Below are 13105 nucleotides of genomic sequence, written 5' to 3' on the forward strand. Positions count from 1 at the left end.
AAAAATTGACTGCCACAAGATCCGCACCGCTATGCCCGGAACCTGACTGGAGGTCCCAGCAACTACTAAGTTACGTGGAATGAATAACTGTGGTTTAGATCATGAAACACATTATGTCTGAAGCTATGCTTCAGAACTGGTATGATATTGGATGTTTAGTTGATATGGTTAGCTAGTTTCTATGATGCTTTTGTCCTTTTTTGAGCTCTACTATAATGAGTGGGGCCTGAAGGTGAAATAGCCTTACAACTGCTACACATTTTTACTGTTGGCTTTTACTTCACTAGTTCTCTGGAATTTAATAATGTATTGGAGCGAGATTTAGTGGGTGGTGGTGCATGCCCCGATCTGCATTGCACGCAGAGTTACGTACCTAAGCAACTGGGACACAGCACTGGTAGTTGGGGGTAGTATTGTGAGTGGGTGGGGAATGTGAGTTGCATATTTCTTTTTCCTTTTTTTGTTTGCTAAGCTGATAGGTGCAGTGCTGCATTGGGACTCACATCCCTTTGGTATTTTATTCTCTTGTGAACTCAGATTGCATACCCATGGTTACTAAAAGGGGGTGGGGGACTGCCCATAACAATAAAATGGTGACCTAGCATATTAGAGGTCTTAATATTGTGAAAAAAGAATGGGTGGTACTTGCAGCTTCCTCATACCTTTGAAACAAGATGGTGCTTATTCAGTTACTTTGCTTCATGCAGCTCCTTTGTGAGGGGTATATCTGTTCTTATACCTAAATCTGTTGCTTCCTACCTTGACTGTGTATACAATCATCCTGATAGGGTGGTTGCAGTCAATGCTACTTTTTTGATTGGCCCTCTGATATTCTTAATGTTTATGTGTTTAACAGTACATTATAGATTTTCCCATATTGACTGCTGGTTTGTCAATACTGACCTTTTACAGTATGTGACAGATATTCAGTATTTACTGCAGAGATTATCACATCGCTCTCCAGTGATATTGGAGTGCCACACTAGGTTAAATGGAGCTTTTCCTCTATGGCCCTCTGTGATCGAATGCTCTGTGATGAGATGGGGGGAATGATTAAGGAGTTCTTTGAAAACAACCAGGGCACTGTTGTTCTTCAATCCAAGCTACGGAACACATTTAAAGTTTGGGTCATTGGGATGGCCAGCTCCAAACAAGCAGGGATATCTGACAGCAAATAACCAAATGATTCCGAGCTAGAGTCAACACCCACCCATTACTACCAGGCTTTTTATGCAGGATGATAGTTGTGCCACAACATAAGAGGAGATTGTGAAAGAATTTGTGTACTTTATTTGCCTTAATGCAACAAATGCATTCAGAGGGACTGACAGTGTCATCCTTTCTAGATGCAGAAAAGGCCTTTGATTGACTTGAATGGTTGGATCTGTACTCTGTACTCGAGCATTGGGGCTAGGTACATATCTGCTAAAATTGGCGAGCTTATTGTATACCCTCACCAGGGGTAAGGTGAAGGTGAATAATACTCTATTCTGTTGGATCCCAAGCGACAGGGGCACAGCGAGGATGTGCACTCACCCCTTTCCTATTTGCTCTGGCTGTTAAACCCCTTGCCTGTAAAATTAGGCAGCAAAACTCTCATAGGGAGATTGCCCTCCCATACAGAATGATAATTTCCTTACATAAGGATGGCATCTTGCTTTTTTTGTTAAAGATCCTGGACATAACCTTCTGCCTTTATTGAGGAAAATAGTGTGCTATGAAGAGGTGTCTGGACCTTCAATTATCACTCCTGGAGTTTCCAATAAAACGGAAAGAGACCTCCATTAAATACTTGGGTACCATAGCAAACACATTCTGATTTGTGAAAATTATGGACTGATCTTAGATAAACTGAACACCTATGTGGAACCGTGGATTGAACTGACACTTTCAATGGCATGCCATAATAAAACTGGTAATGTTGCCTCAATTCCTTTACCTATTCACAAATATACCAATCCCACTCAACTGGTTTGCACTGGGGGACCACCCAGGGTGAGGTAACCAAAGTCCCCCCACCTCCTTGAAGTGGGGGTGGGGGGAGACTCTGAGGTCCCAGACCTCTACATGTATTATTTAACAGCACAAGCACATTATGTGGTACACTGGCGCAATCATGGGTCCCAACTGCCACATTTCCTGATCGAAAAAGACCAGGCAGTGGAGGGTTGTTTGTTGACACCATTATGCATTAAGCACCCTAAGCCCTCACTTGAAATCACACAGTGTATGGTACATGTTGGGCCTGGAGGACTCTCATATGCAGGGCAGGTCATGACATGTTATATTTTTTAGCTGGGACTCTGCTGTGGAACCTCCTGCTTCCTCCTACACTTTCACCCTCAGTTGTAGCGACATTACCCAGGAAAGGCCTACTGCAACTAGGATATCTATTTCCAGGGGAGGAAGTCTTAACACTAGCTGCATTCAAACTGTTGACTATGATCAGTCCGCTGACATCTTTTTATACTTTAGGCTTAAGCACCCCGCTAGGGATGCATTCCGAACTTTTCCTCCTCGGCCGCCTGAATATACCCACAGACATAGGTCTTAACATCAGACATTAACAGAAAGTGGGTGTCCTAGGTTTATAGCAGATGTGCTGCAGCCATGGTTGCTCTTTATCTCCAGTTAAATAGCGCTGGGAAAGGGAATTAGAATCATCAATTGCAGACAAGGTATGCTCCTACTTTTGGCCAAGAACAGGGTAGCAATGACCTGACTGAAAGACAAACCGCCCAAAACAGAAGCACGGCTGCGGAATGCAGCTTACTGTAATGAATCTGCCAAATGCTATGCAATGCAACAAATGCTGAAATGCAGGCTTAGAGATATCTGGGTGTCATTTGAGGAGATATTTGGAAAAGCAATCACATCACCAAATGTATTTTAGGGCATGTCAAATTGTATTCCTATTCCTTTCAATGCATGCCATATTCATTTCAATGTGTCATATTCATATCAGCATAAGCCATATTTTTTTTAATGCATGCCATGTTTCTTTGAAGAGGGTCATATCCATTTCAATACATATCATAATTGATTGAATGTATTCATTTCAGTGTGGGTCATTTTCATTTCAATGCATGTCATATTCAAGCATAGATCATTTTGATTTTAGAAAAAGTCATATTTATTTTAGCATTTCATATAATTTCAATACATCTCATATTTGTTTCAATACATGCTGTATTTAGTTTAAGGTGTGTCCTTTTCCTCTTAATGCATTCCAAATTTATTTAAATGCATGTCACATTTATTCCAGCATATATCACAATCCTTTTAACACTTGTTGTATTAATTTCAGCTAAACCTACATTCATTTGAACTTGTTTTATATTCGTTTTAATATAGCTTATATTAATTTCAACAGGTCTCGCATTAAGTTCATGTTTGTTCTGGTCATTTCAAAGTATGCTATATTCATTTCATTGCAAGTTTTAATAATTTCAGTCTGGGTCATATTCACTTCAACAACAGTCATTCATTAAAAGGAGTCACAGTCATATTCTTTAACTTATATTCATTTCAAAATACCGGACATTTATTTTATTTTGTCATAATTATTTCATTCAAGGTTATTTGTATTTACATAGCGCTTACTACCCCTCACAAAGTGTTGATATATTCATTTCAGATCATCATATGCATTTCAACATCTGTCATATTCCTGTTAACGTCAATCCTTTCAGCGAATGGCATTCTGTTTTCAATGCGTGTTATATTAATTTTAGTGCTTGCTGTTTTCTTTTTAGTGAGGGCATGATTATTTGAATATGGTTGACATAGTTTAGGATATGTTTTATTCCTTTTCACATGTGATTTAATCATATCATTCACTAAGTTATGTATTCATTCTGCTGTGTATCTTATTAGTTTTGCGACATGGTATAGTGATTCTGCCATTTATCATATTGGTTTTGAAATGTATTAATTCTGGTTTGTGTTATATTCTATTTCATATGTGCTATGTATTTCAGGAGGTTTCTTATTTGTAGAGCAGTAATTTTGATATGAGCAGCGTGCCATAGCAGGCGTAAATAATTTATTTATCCTTCCGGATTATTCAAGCCAGTCTTTAAAACTTAGTATATAGAATGATTACAGAATATGCATCATAGTTTTGCTAATTCTCAAAAGATTTGAGATATGCTTACCATGGATTTTGATACCGATGGGTCACTCTGTCTTCACTGGCCTGACGAAATTCCTTGAGCTATGGAAAGAAAAACAGCTTTTTTTCACCACAAAGTATAGGGCTCTTACTATGGTGTCTGTGTATATATGTTTCTGTGTGTGTGTGCTGATAATTATTTCCACACAAATAAGTTAAAAATTGCTATAAAACAACTGTAAGCAAATATTAGTGGTTAATCCAGGAGAAACATAAACGCAAACATAACCATACACAAAATCTCAATAGAATTTTTTTTAAATGTGACGAATCCAGCATATTTGTATCTGTTAAAAACTCATCGCAATTTGATGATTCATTGCACACGCCTGCAATGTAAAAATACATTTATCGTTAACAAACACTGATAAGATTTAGACATGCCTATACGTTACACAGGCTCATTTAGGAATTCTGTTGTCCCATTTCACTACAAAACCCATAATCCTTCAAGGAAATTGAAATTAGCATAAAAATCCAGGACTATCGTTAATTGTTTTATTTTAGACCTGTGTCTCTAACATGAATAGAGAAAAAACTTAACAACAACATCTTTTGTCTCTTCAGTTGTTTGCTTCTCACAGAAAGGTGTGATCGGATTGACTGGTGGACTTTTCTACTGGTGAACTACCATAGAATGTGATACCTGAAATTGAATTCATAGGATGAATGAATGAATGATATTATTGTGTAAAGTACACTTTTGCCCAAAATAGGGGGTCCTGGTGCTAATGAGAGAAGCGGGGACAAGACTAAATTAGACAGCAAAGAGCCAAGTTCTACTTTTTTTCTGTAAGACTTTAGGAGTGGAATCACTACAGATCATGAAAGGAAGGGAGTTATCAAAATTAATGACCTTGAAAGCGTGACCTTTGGGTAGAAGGAAGATTTAGGAGGTTGGCTGCTTTAGAGAGAAGAGTTTTCATGGGAATGTATGGAGTTATTCTCTGTTGTAAAAAGATTGGCCTTGTTTTGTACTGTGCTTCAAGCAGTAAGACGTTGCCTACTATATGACAACCTATTTCTTATGTTTCTCTATGTTCACAATAAATATTTAATCTTATTGCAATATCTTACCTTGTGCAGCCAATACAAGATTTGGATTTAAACTTCACCCTGAGAAAGTGTATTTTTTCTCACAGAAAATTTGTCAAGGAAGTTTCTTGAAATGTGTCAAGAAAGTTTCTTTGGCATCTTATAAGAAAACATGGCAGAAAGGGAAATGTTAAGAAGTATATCATTACTTTCGTAGACGGTGAGGATGTTCTAATTTTTGACAGTTTCTATAGGGACAGTGTGGTCAGTTCACCTTTCTAAAGATTACAACTAAATGCTGTAGGAAGTGATATCATCCATAGGCCAAATTAAACAACTCATTTGTGTGACATCTTGGCCTGCAAAGATGATATAGGACAGTAGTTAATTTCCTACAACCTTGTTAACTTGAGCCCCTAAGCCTCTTTTCTCACCTCTCTTGCCAGGAATACCATCACAACTGGGACATTTGAGAGGAAATAAATTACTCCTGCCCAAAAAGTAATTAAGAGGCTTGCTATGAGTTTGGCGGATAGTCCAGTGGTCTGTCAGGGCAGCAAAAGAATGCACTCTGCTGCCCTATGGAAGTCCTACCACCATATTTAGAGATCCCTGCCAGGCATGAAGAATTCAGAGAAGCCACCACTACAGCAGCTCCGCTGAAGACAGTGCAGCTGTGCTGAGGAGTCGCCATGTTAAACGAGTCAGCTCAGCAAGGTTTTAGGTTTTTCCAAAAACAAACTCCCAAAGTTGTTTTTTTTCCCAGCAGTGTGTGGGGGACATTTTATGCTCTCCTGTTCGAGACCTCCAGGATTATCCTGGCAGTCCTGAACAGGAAAAAAGTACTTCCTATTTAGGGTGAATAGCATGAGGTTCTTAAACCAACAGTCCAATGGGTTGCGGAGCCAGCAGAGGCTCCTCCAGAGGAAGCATGATGGTTCACCAGACTTTAAATAGAGAGGACAAACTGAGACTTTGCAAGACAGGTACAGGTACTCCACCTCATATGTGGCAGAATACCCTGTCTGACAAGCTCTAAATAAGCCCCTAAGTCACTCTTCCTACCATTCTTGGCAGCCAGCCTGCCATCCTCGAGCCAATATACCTGCCCACACTTAAAAACAACTCAGTCGTGCTCTGAAGAACTTTAATTATATGCCACCCACTAAAGAAGTAAAACACTTTACAAACCATTCTTATCAGAACACGCACAAAAACAGTGAATGTATTATGCATTATAAGGGAATGTGGGGCAACTTTGCCTATACATAAACGCCCTGACTCAGAAATCTATTTGCACGTGTAAGTTTGGCTCAGATTTGCAAATACCCCTCTTTTAAGAGGGTAAATCCACTTCTTCAACAAAAGCTAACCAAAATGTATTTGCGCAAAGATTTTTGTACGAGTTCATCTACTCTCATGGGCGGGCAGTGGGTGTTTGAGGATGGGCATGCTCTGAGCCTAGCATCCTACTTACTTGTGAGAATTTCCAAATGTTTTGTATTCATTCCGGAGCTCACCCTGAAAACGTTTAGCCATGTATTTCACCCAAGAGCAAGAGAAAATCCCATACTGGGTGAGACTGGGAAAGGCATACCCTCAAACTGCTGGAGGTATAAAGGAAGGGGTTTCTCTTCAGGGAAAACCAAAACAATATGTATAATTGTTCATGCTAAAACTTTGGGGGCATATGTACAAGCCCCTATCGCCACCACAATGTCACCTTTAGTGACGTTGTGGTCTCAATAGGGGCTGCGCCTTATGTACAAGGCAGAGTTCAGTAACTTAGCGTGGCTTAACGCTGCCGTGTACATAAGGCCCCCTTTCACGCTATGGTTAGCGTGAAAGGGGTGGGCAGTGGGTGTTGCAGTCGGCGTTCCACCGCAACACCCATTCATTTTGACGCTGCCCCCTGGTGTACATTGGAGGTAGCGCCAAAATTAAGACCAGGTAAAACTGGTCTTAAGATGGCGAGACGAGGAGAAATGCATTATTTCTCCTCGTTTTTGCTTTTTCCATGTGTGCTGCCTTGTGCAATGATGGAGCAAGGATTCATATAAAAAAGACTTGCTTGGATGCAATCTTCTCAAAAATAACTTGTAATACCGTAATAATTATGTTTGTAAATACTAACATGCATTACAGTTCATACATCTAAGCTTAGGGGAAGCTTGCATATGTGTCGTACTAACAAGTAACCCGAGTGTGACTTAAAATGGCTGTTAACGCAGAATTCTGTACTGCGCATGCATCAACTACATCTACGTAGTAATGACGAGTTCTTGCTTGGAGGGAAATCTTTGCAGCTACGCAATCGCTTCCAAGATGGCTGCTTGAAACTCACATGTTAAAGCACATGCTTTTGCTGAAACTAAACCATGCAATTTTATTAAAATGCTAATGCGAAAGATTTTTATGGGATTAGAGTAGTGATAGGTGGTATACAGTGAAATCATTTTATTTTGATTTCTAACAAGTTTCTTTGACTCTTTCTATTTAGTTCGTGTTTGGGCCTCAGAGCAATACTAAAGTCTATATACCATGTGATACTCTACGCAAGCGCACTCGTAATCCGCCAGGAACCATGATGATGTCCTGAGAAAGCAGAAGACATCCTGAATGATGAATGACAAAATTCTAAATTGTATTCTTTTTATTGATAAAGATGTGAAATGCGGGTGGGAAATAAAGCTTGGGAAAATAAATTAAGGGATGGGAACGCTGAACAATAGACTAAAGAATATTATTAAAACTTAGCATGGTGTGATGATCATTCCCCCTTTCCTGTCCAATCAGAATTAGGAGTTTCATACATTTGAAACATTTAGGCGCGGTACATGCCATTAAAAGGGTATAATTGAGGTAGTTTAGTTAGTTAGTTATGCTCATACTGCCGAGATGCTGAGAGACCGGGATGCTGTGCGAGAACTTAATAAATGCTGAAGAAGAATCACTTTCCAGGCTTGGAATTTGAGCCAATTAATTAGAAGAAGATCACGAAAGAATCGAGGAGGCACATAATAGAAGAAGATCGCGGAAGAATCGAGGAGGAAGATAGTGTCAGAGAGGTGTGCAACGCAGGCGTTGTATCTAGAAGAGGCCATCTACCCTGTCCCTGATTCCTGTCCTGAACCTTTGTCACCTTATCTGTCCCGGGGACCCTTTCCAGCTCCTTGGCCAAGGGGTTGGTTTCCACACCATCCTAGGTAACGATAATTCGGTGTAGTATGTCATTGTACTGCTCTCTCTGTTTCCTCCCTATTCAGGTACTGTCATCGTAATAATATTGTTTAACACTTTTTCTGTTTTAAAATCCTTCCTTGGAGAAAAACGGTGTATGAATTGTATTTGGGTTCTTGGCTCACATGAATTTAACTAGATAAACATTTAAAACTCTCCCGAGTCTGTGGTTATTTAAAGAGGTTTTATTCTATGTTAATTTTTGCCTACAATAGTTAAGTAAAAGGTCCATTGACCAGAAGAAAGTACATTCGGTTGGAAAGGTTTAGTAAGAAATGATAAGGTAAATTCATCTTACAGGTATTAGTACAACAAATTGACCCCAGCGGTACTTTACTAGCTCATGTGAATGTGTGTGTAATGGGCCCAGGTGAGTATGTTGGGTTGTGAATATCTCTAGTTGGTACCCCGCTGGATCAGCAGCACACATGGAAAAAGCAAAATGCCTTTATTTGTTTATGTACAGGAAGGTGTCCCTTCCTGTACATAAACAAACTTTTTTTTTAAATGCCATTTTGTCACTTTCATGTGTGTTGCATGAAGCAGCAAGCATTAAAGAGACAGAATGGCATTTCTAGGATTGTTTATGTGCAGGAAGGGACACCTGCTCACAAGTACTGCCTGGCGATCTTTGACAATGATGGAGTATAATTAGGCTATCCTGTTTAGGTTTAAAACTATAATAACTGATAAAACCCCACTGAAAGGAAGATAGCTCTCACCAGTGTAAACATTTAAACACTGAAAAAACACCTTGGCAACCACAAACTACATGCCAGTCAAAGAAAGGAAAAGTTGAGTGAAAGAGTCAGCTTTACTTCTTCCAGAAAGGGCAAATACAATGTAACTTTGTTATACAAGCCAGAAATACTGGGCTAACATTATTCTGTTTTGTTGTTTAGAGATGTCACTAAAATATTGTTTCTTCTTCCTTTTGCTTTTTTCAGTTTTGTGGTCTTTGGTCTAAAGATGCAGGGTTTTAAAGCATCTTTTAGGTCTTATTTACTTATTTTATAAACTGTAGAGCATCAGGAAATATAAAAATCATATTCAATATTTTGGCTACGTTTGATTCTTTCACTGAGATGGAAAATGGCTGGTTTCATTAGAATCTTTCCCAATATGTACCATCACATTTACCCACAGACAGAAATGGGTGAAATCCTTTGATACATCAGCCACCTTTTCTAGAGAGTCAGTTTTGATAGTAGGTGAATTGCCAAACACCCCACGCTTTAAACATTCAATTCAAGGTGTAGTGACAGGTATATCTGAAAAGAATGCTTTCACGAAGCATCTGGGATTGTGTTGAAAACATGACACCAGACGTTTGGAAACATGGAACACAGTGTCACTTGGAATGCTGCTGCATAAGGTCTTCCCAAGTTCAACAAAGATTGGAGTGATATTGTTTGTATTTGCAATAAGTAAGTAATTAAGTAAACATTTATAAAGTGCAACAAATGCCAAGGCATCTTGGCGCTGGATGTGGCATGTGCTCCACCTAAGAAAGTGAGGGAGGTAGTTTGCTGTTTACTTGGGCGGAAAGAGCCAAGTCTTGAGCAGCTTCCTAAAAGATGATCTATTTGATTGTAGTCTTAAGGCAACTGGCAGCGTGTTCCAAAGTTTCGCTGCCTGATAGGAAAGACTTCTCCCATCCCATCTAGCCCTTATGATCCTTGGAACATGTTCCAGACCATTATTTGCTGATATTAGATCCCGCTAGGGACATACCAAGAAAAGAGTGCCTGTAGATCATGCAGCCCTTCCCCCGAACAGTGCTTTATGCACCAAACACAGTGTCTTACACTCAATCCCTAGCTGGACAGGTAGCCAGTGGAAGTACCTAATGCTGTTGGATAGGGGATAAAATTTGGGAATATTTAGCAGCACCCGGTGCTGCGGCATTCTGCAAAGACTGGAGTTTTGATTGTAGACGTTTGTCAATGCCCAAAAAAAGGGCATTGCCATAATCTATTCTGGAAAGGATTAAGGAAACAATCAGAATGTTTTCAATTCTTGTGGAGTGAAAGGGAGGATTCTTTTGCAGAATTTTTTGAAGAAAGAAACAGGAGGATGTAACATGATTAATCTGTTCCGCGAAACTAAGCTGATTGTCAAACAGATCTCCTAAATTTCTAGGTTTGTTGACAGGATCAGAGCGAAGATCTGCCTCATCTGGCCACCAGAGGTTATTCCAGAGTGAAGGTCCCTTTCCAAACTCCATCACCTTCATTTTATCCATGTTTAGCTTATGGAAGATTTGATGCATCCACCTACTAATGTGCGTCAGTCAGTTGTGGAACTAACCAGCCACCAAGTCTGTGCACAAAGATATAGATACGACTATCTGCGTATCATCCGCATAAGATGCTATCGAAAAACCATGTGCTTGGATAAGCTTAGCTAAGGGGTGATGTAGAAGTTGAATAGCATAGGAGACAATGCTGAGATCATTAGACTCTAGATAGCGCACCAGATCTTCATTCATAGATTTTTCCAGAATTTTAGCAGGGAGTGGTAAACAAGATATAGGCCCATAGTTTTTGTTTTGACCTCTGTGGGGTTTAAAGAGTTTTTTTAGTATAGGATGAATACAAGCTTTCTTCCAAGAGTTAGAGAAGCCCACTGACCTGAGGATATTGTTTAAAAGCGGGGTCAAATATGAACTGACTGTGTCTGATACCATATGCAACACAGAGGGAGGACATAGATCAGTCGGAAGCCTGACTTGATGGATAGTAGTAGTTCATTTGCTCTCTTAGATGATAGGGAGGAAAAACTTGACAGCTCAATGCTAGTTGCATTGCCAGAGGCATTATGCACAGTTGACTAATCTGACAGAGGCAGATCTGTGCCGTGAGAGCTCCTCATATACTGTTTGCACTTTAGCCTGAAAGAAGTTGGCGACTTTGTCGCAAAAGGTTTGGTCAGGTGAGAATTGATTTCTGTGTTGGAACTTAGACAGGGTTATAACAGTTTTAAAAAGCTCTCTAGTCGAGTTTTGTGCTGCTCCTATTTTCATTGAGAAATAACTGATCTTATCTGCTTTAATAGCCGCTTTGTATTCATGTAGGGCTAATCTGTAGTTGTGTTTGCCCTGTTCACTGTAGTCTTGCCTCCAGGTACATTCTAAGCATCTGCACTTAGACTTTAGGCTTCTAAGTTCAGTGGAGTACCATGGGGCTGAAGGTTGATTCCTACGATGTTTTATCATTTTCTCAGGGGCCAGGAGATTGACAGCCGATCTGACCTAGCTATGAAACTTATCGACGGCATTATTATTATCTCGATCTAATAGCGGGGGATGTCTATGTAGGGCCTCTTCTAAATCACTTTTATTGATTTTGTGCCTCACACTGGTCTCAATAATAGGCAGTCTATTATAAAAGGGGACTTCTGCCCTCGGAAGAAAGAGTTTAAAAATGATAGCACTGTGATCAGTCCACGTAAGTGGCAATATTTTTTCCAGAGTAATATTGGCGTCATTAGTAAAAAAATCCCATGTAACGTGTGGCCAGCCTTATGTGTGGACTCTGTGATAATCTGTTTCAGATCCAAACAGGCCAAACTATCCACTAAATGGATGTGGTCAGCATTTTTCTTGCAGTCAAAATAAAAATTAAAGTCCCATAATATTGTAATTTGAGTCATCACATGATTCCAAGAAAGTTTGCAACGATTGTTTGAAAGGAGCCCTGGGTCCCGGTGGGCAGTATAGTAGTGTTCCTGAAAAAGTATTTGTGTTGTTAAATTTGAAATGAAACATCAGTGCTTCTACTCCTAAATGCTGGGTAGGGCCAAAGGAGGCTTTCAAATTGTTGCGGTATATGATCGCGATACCGCCCTCCGTTTTCCTTCCCTATGTACGGATGCTATCTCATACCTAGCTGGGATGGCTATGATCCAGTCAGGATTGGGTGTTTTTTTTGGCCCAGGTTTCTGTTAGAGACGCCAGGTCCGGATTACATGTTTGCATAAAGTTCTCAAATCCATATTTATGTTTGATCACGGATCTGGTGTTCAGTAAAATACAGGTCAGAGTCTTGTTTATAACTTTGGGAGAGGAATTTGCCCTCAGTGAAGTTCTTGAAGAGGAAGCAGGGTCAGCCGTAGATCAGAATTAACATTCATTGCAGCTGAGAAGGATATTAGCCTCATCACAGTCCCATAGGGGTGTTTTGCAGCACTTCTTTTTGTAAAGTGCTGCCAGCTGTTCAGTGGATTAGAAGTGGGAGGGAGAAAGACCAGGGGGCGTGGCCCATGGCGCATTCTGGGTGCAGACGGGCGCAGACGGCCTTACCTTTGGCACACCTTCGGCTTGCCTGTGGCGCACCTGCTGCATGCGTCCGCTGCGTGGTTGTGTCAGCATGTGACTTTATACCCTTGCAACGCGAAACAGCTAGAACGCTGACCCTGCAATGGCAGACCCACTCTTACATATGGGCACTGCCGTCAGCGAGCAGTATACTAAATAGCACAGTTAAAAAACACTGAATATATAGTATAAAATATCAGCAGAGATAAAGCAATTTAGAGCAGAGATTAACCCCCGATTTGGTCAAAGCACAGGCTACGCGGTCATGCCAGTATGTGACTTTATATCCCTGCGACGTGAAACAGCTAGAACGCTGACCCTGCAATGGTGGATCTGCT

General features: G+C 40.2%; 1 protein-coding gene across 1 annotated transcript in view; it reads right to left on the reverse strand.

The window, feature by feature from the left end:
- The window catches only part of SPMIP2 (sperm microtubule inner protein 2), a 409864-nt gene that overhangs the window by 229061 nt on the left and 167698 nt on the right, over positions 1 to 13105 (reverse strand). Inside the window, exon 3 of the mRNA XM_085641738.1 lies at positions 4158 to 4216. Coding sequence (XP_085497864.1) covers positions 4158 to 4216 — 59 coding nt within the window. The remainder of the gene's footprint in view (positions 1 to 4157; positions 4217 to 13105) is intronic.

Source organism: Triturus cristatus, chromosome 2_2, assembly GCF_964204655.1.
Source record: "Triturus cristatus chromosome 2_2, aTriCri1.1, whole genome shotgun sequence".
Lineage (NCBI taxonomy): Eukaryota > Metazoa > Chordata > Amphibia > Caudata > Salamandridae > Triturus > Triturus cristatus.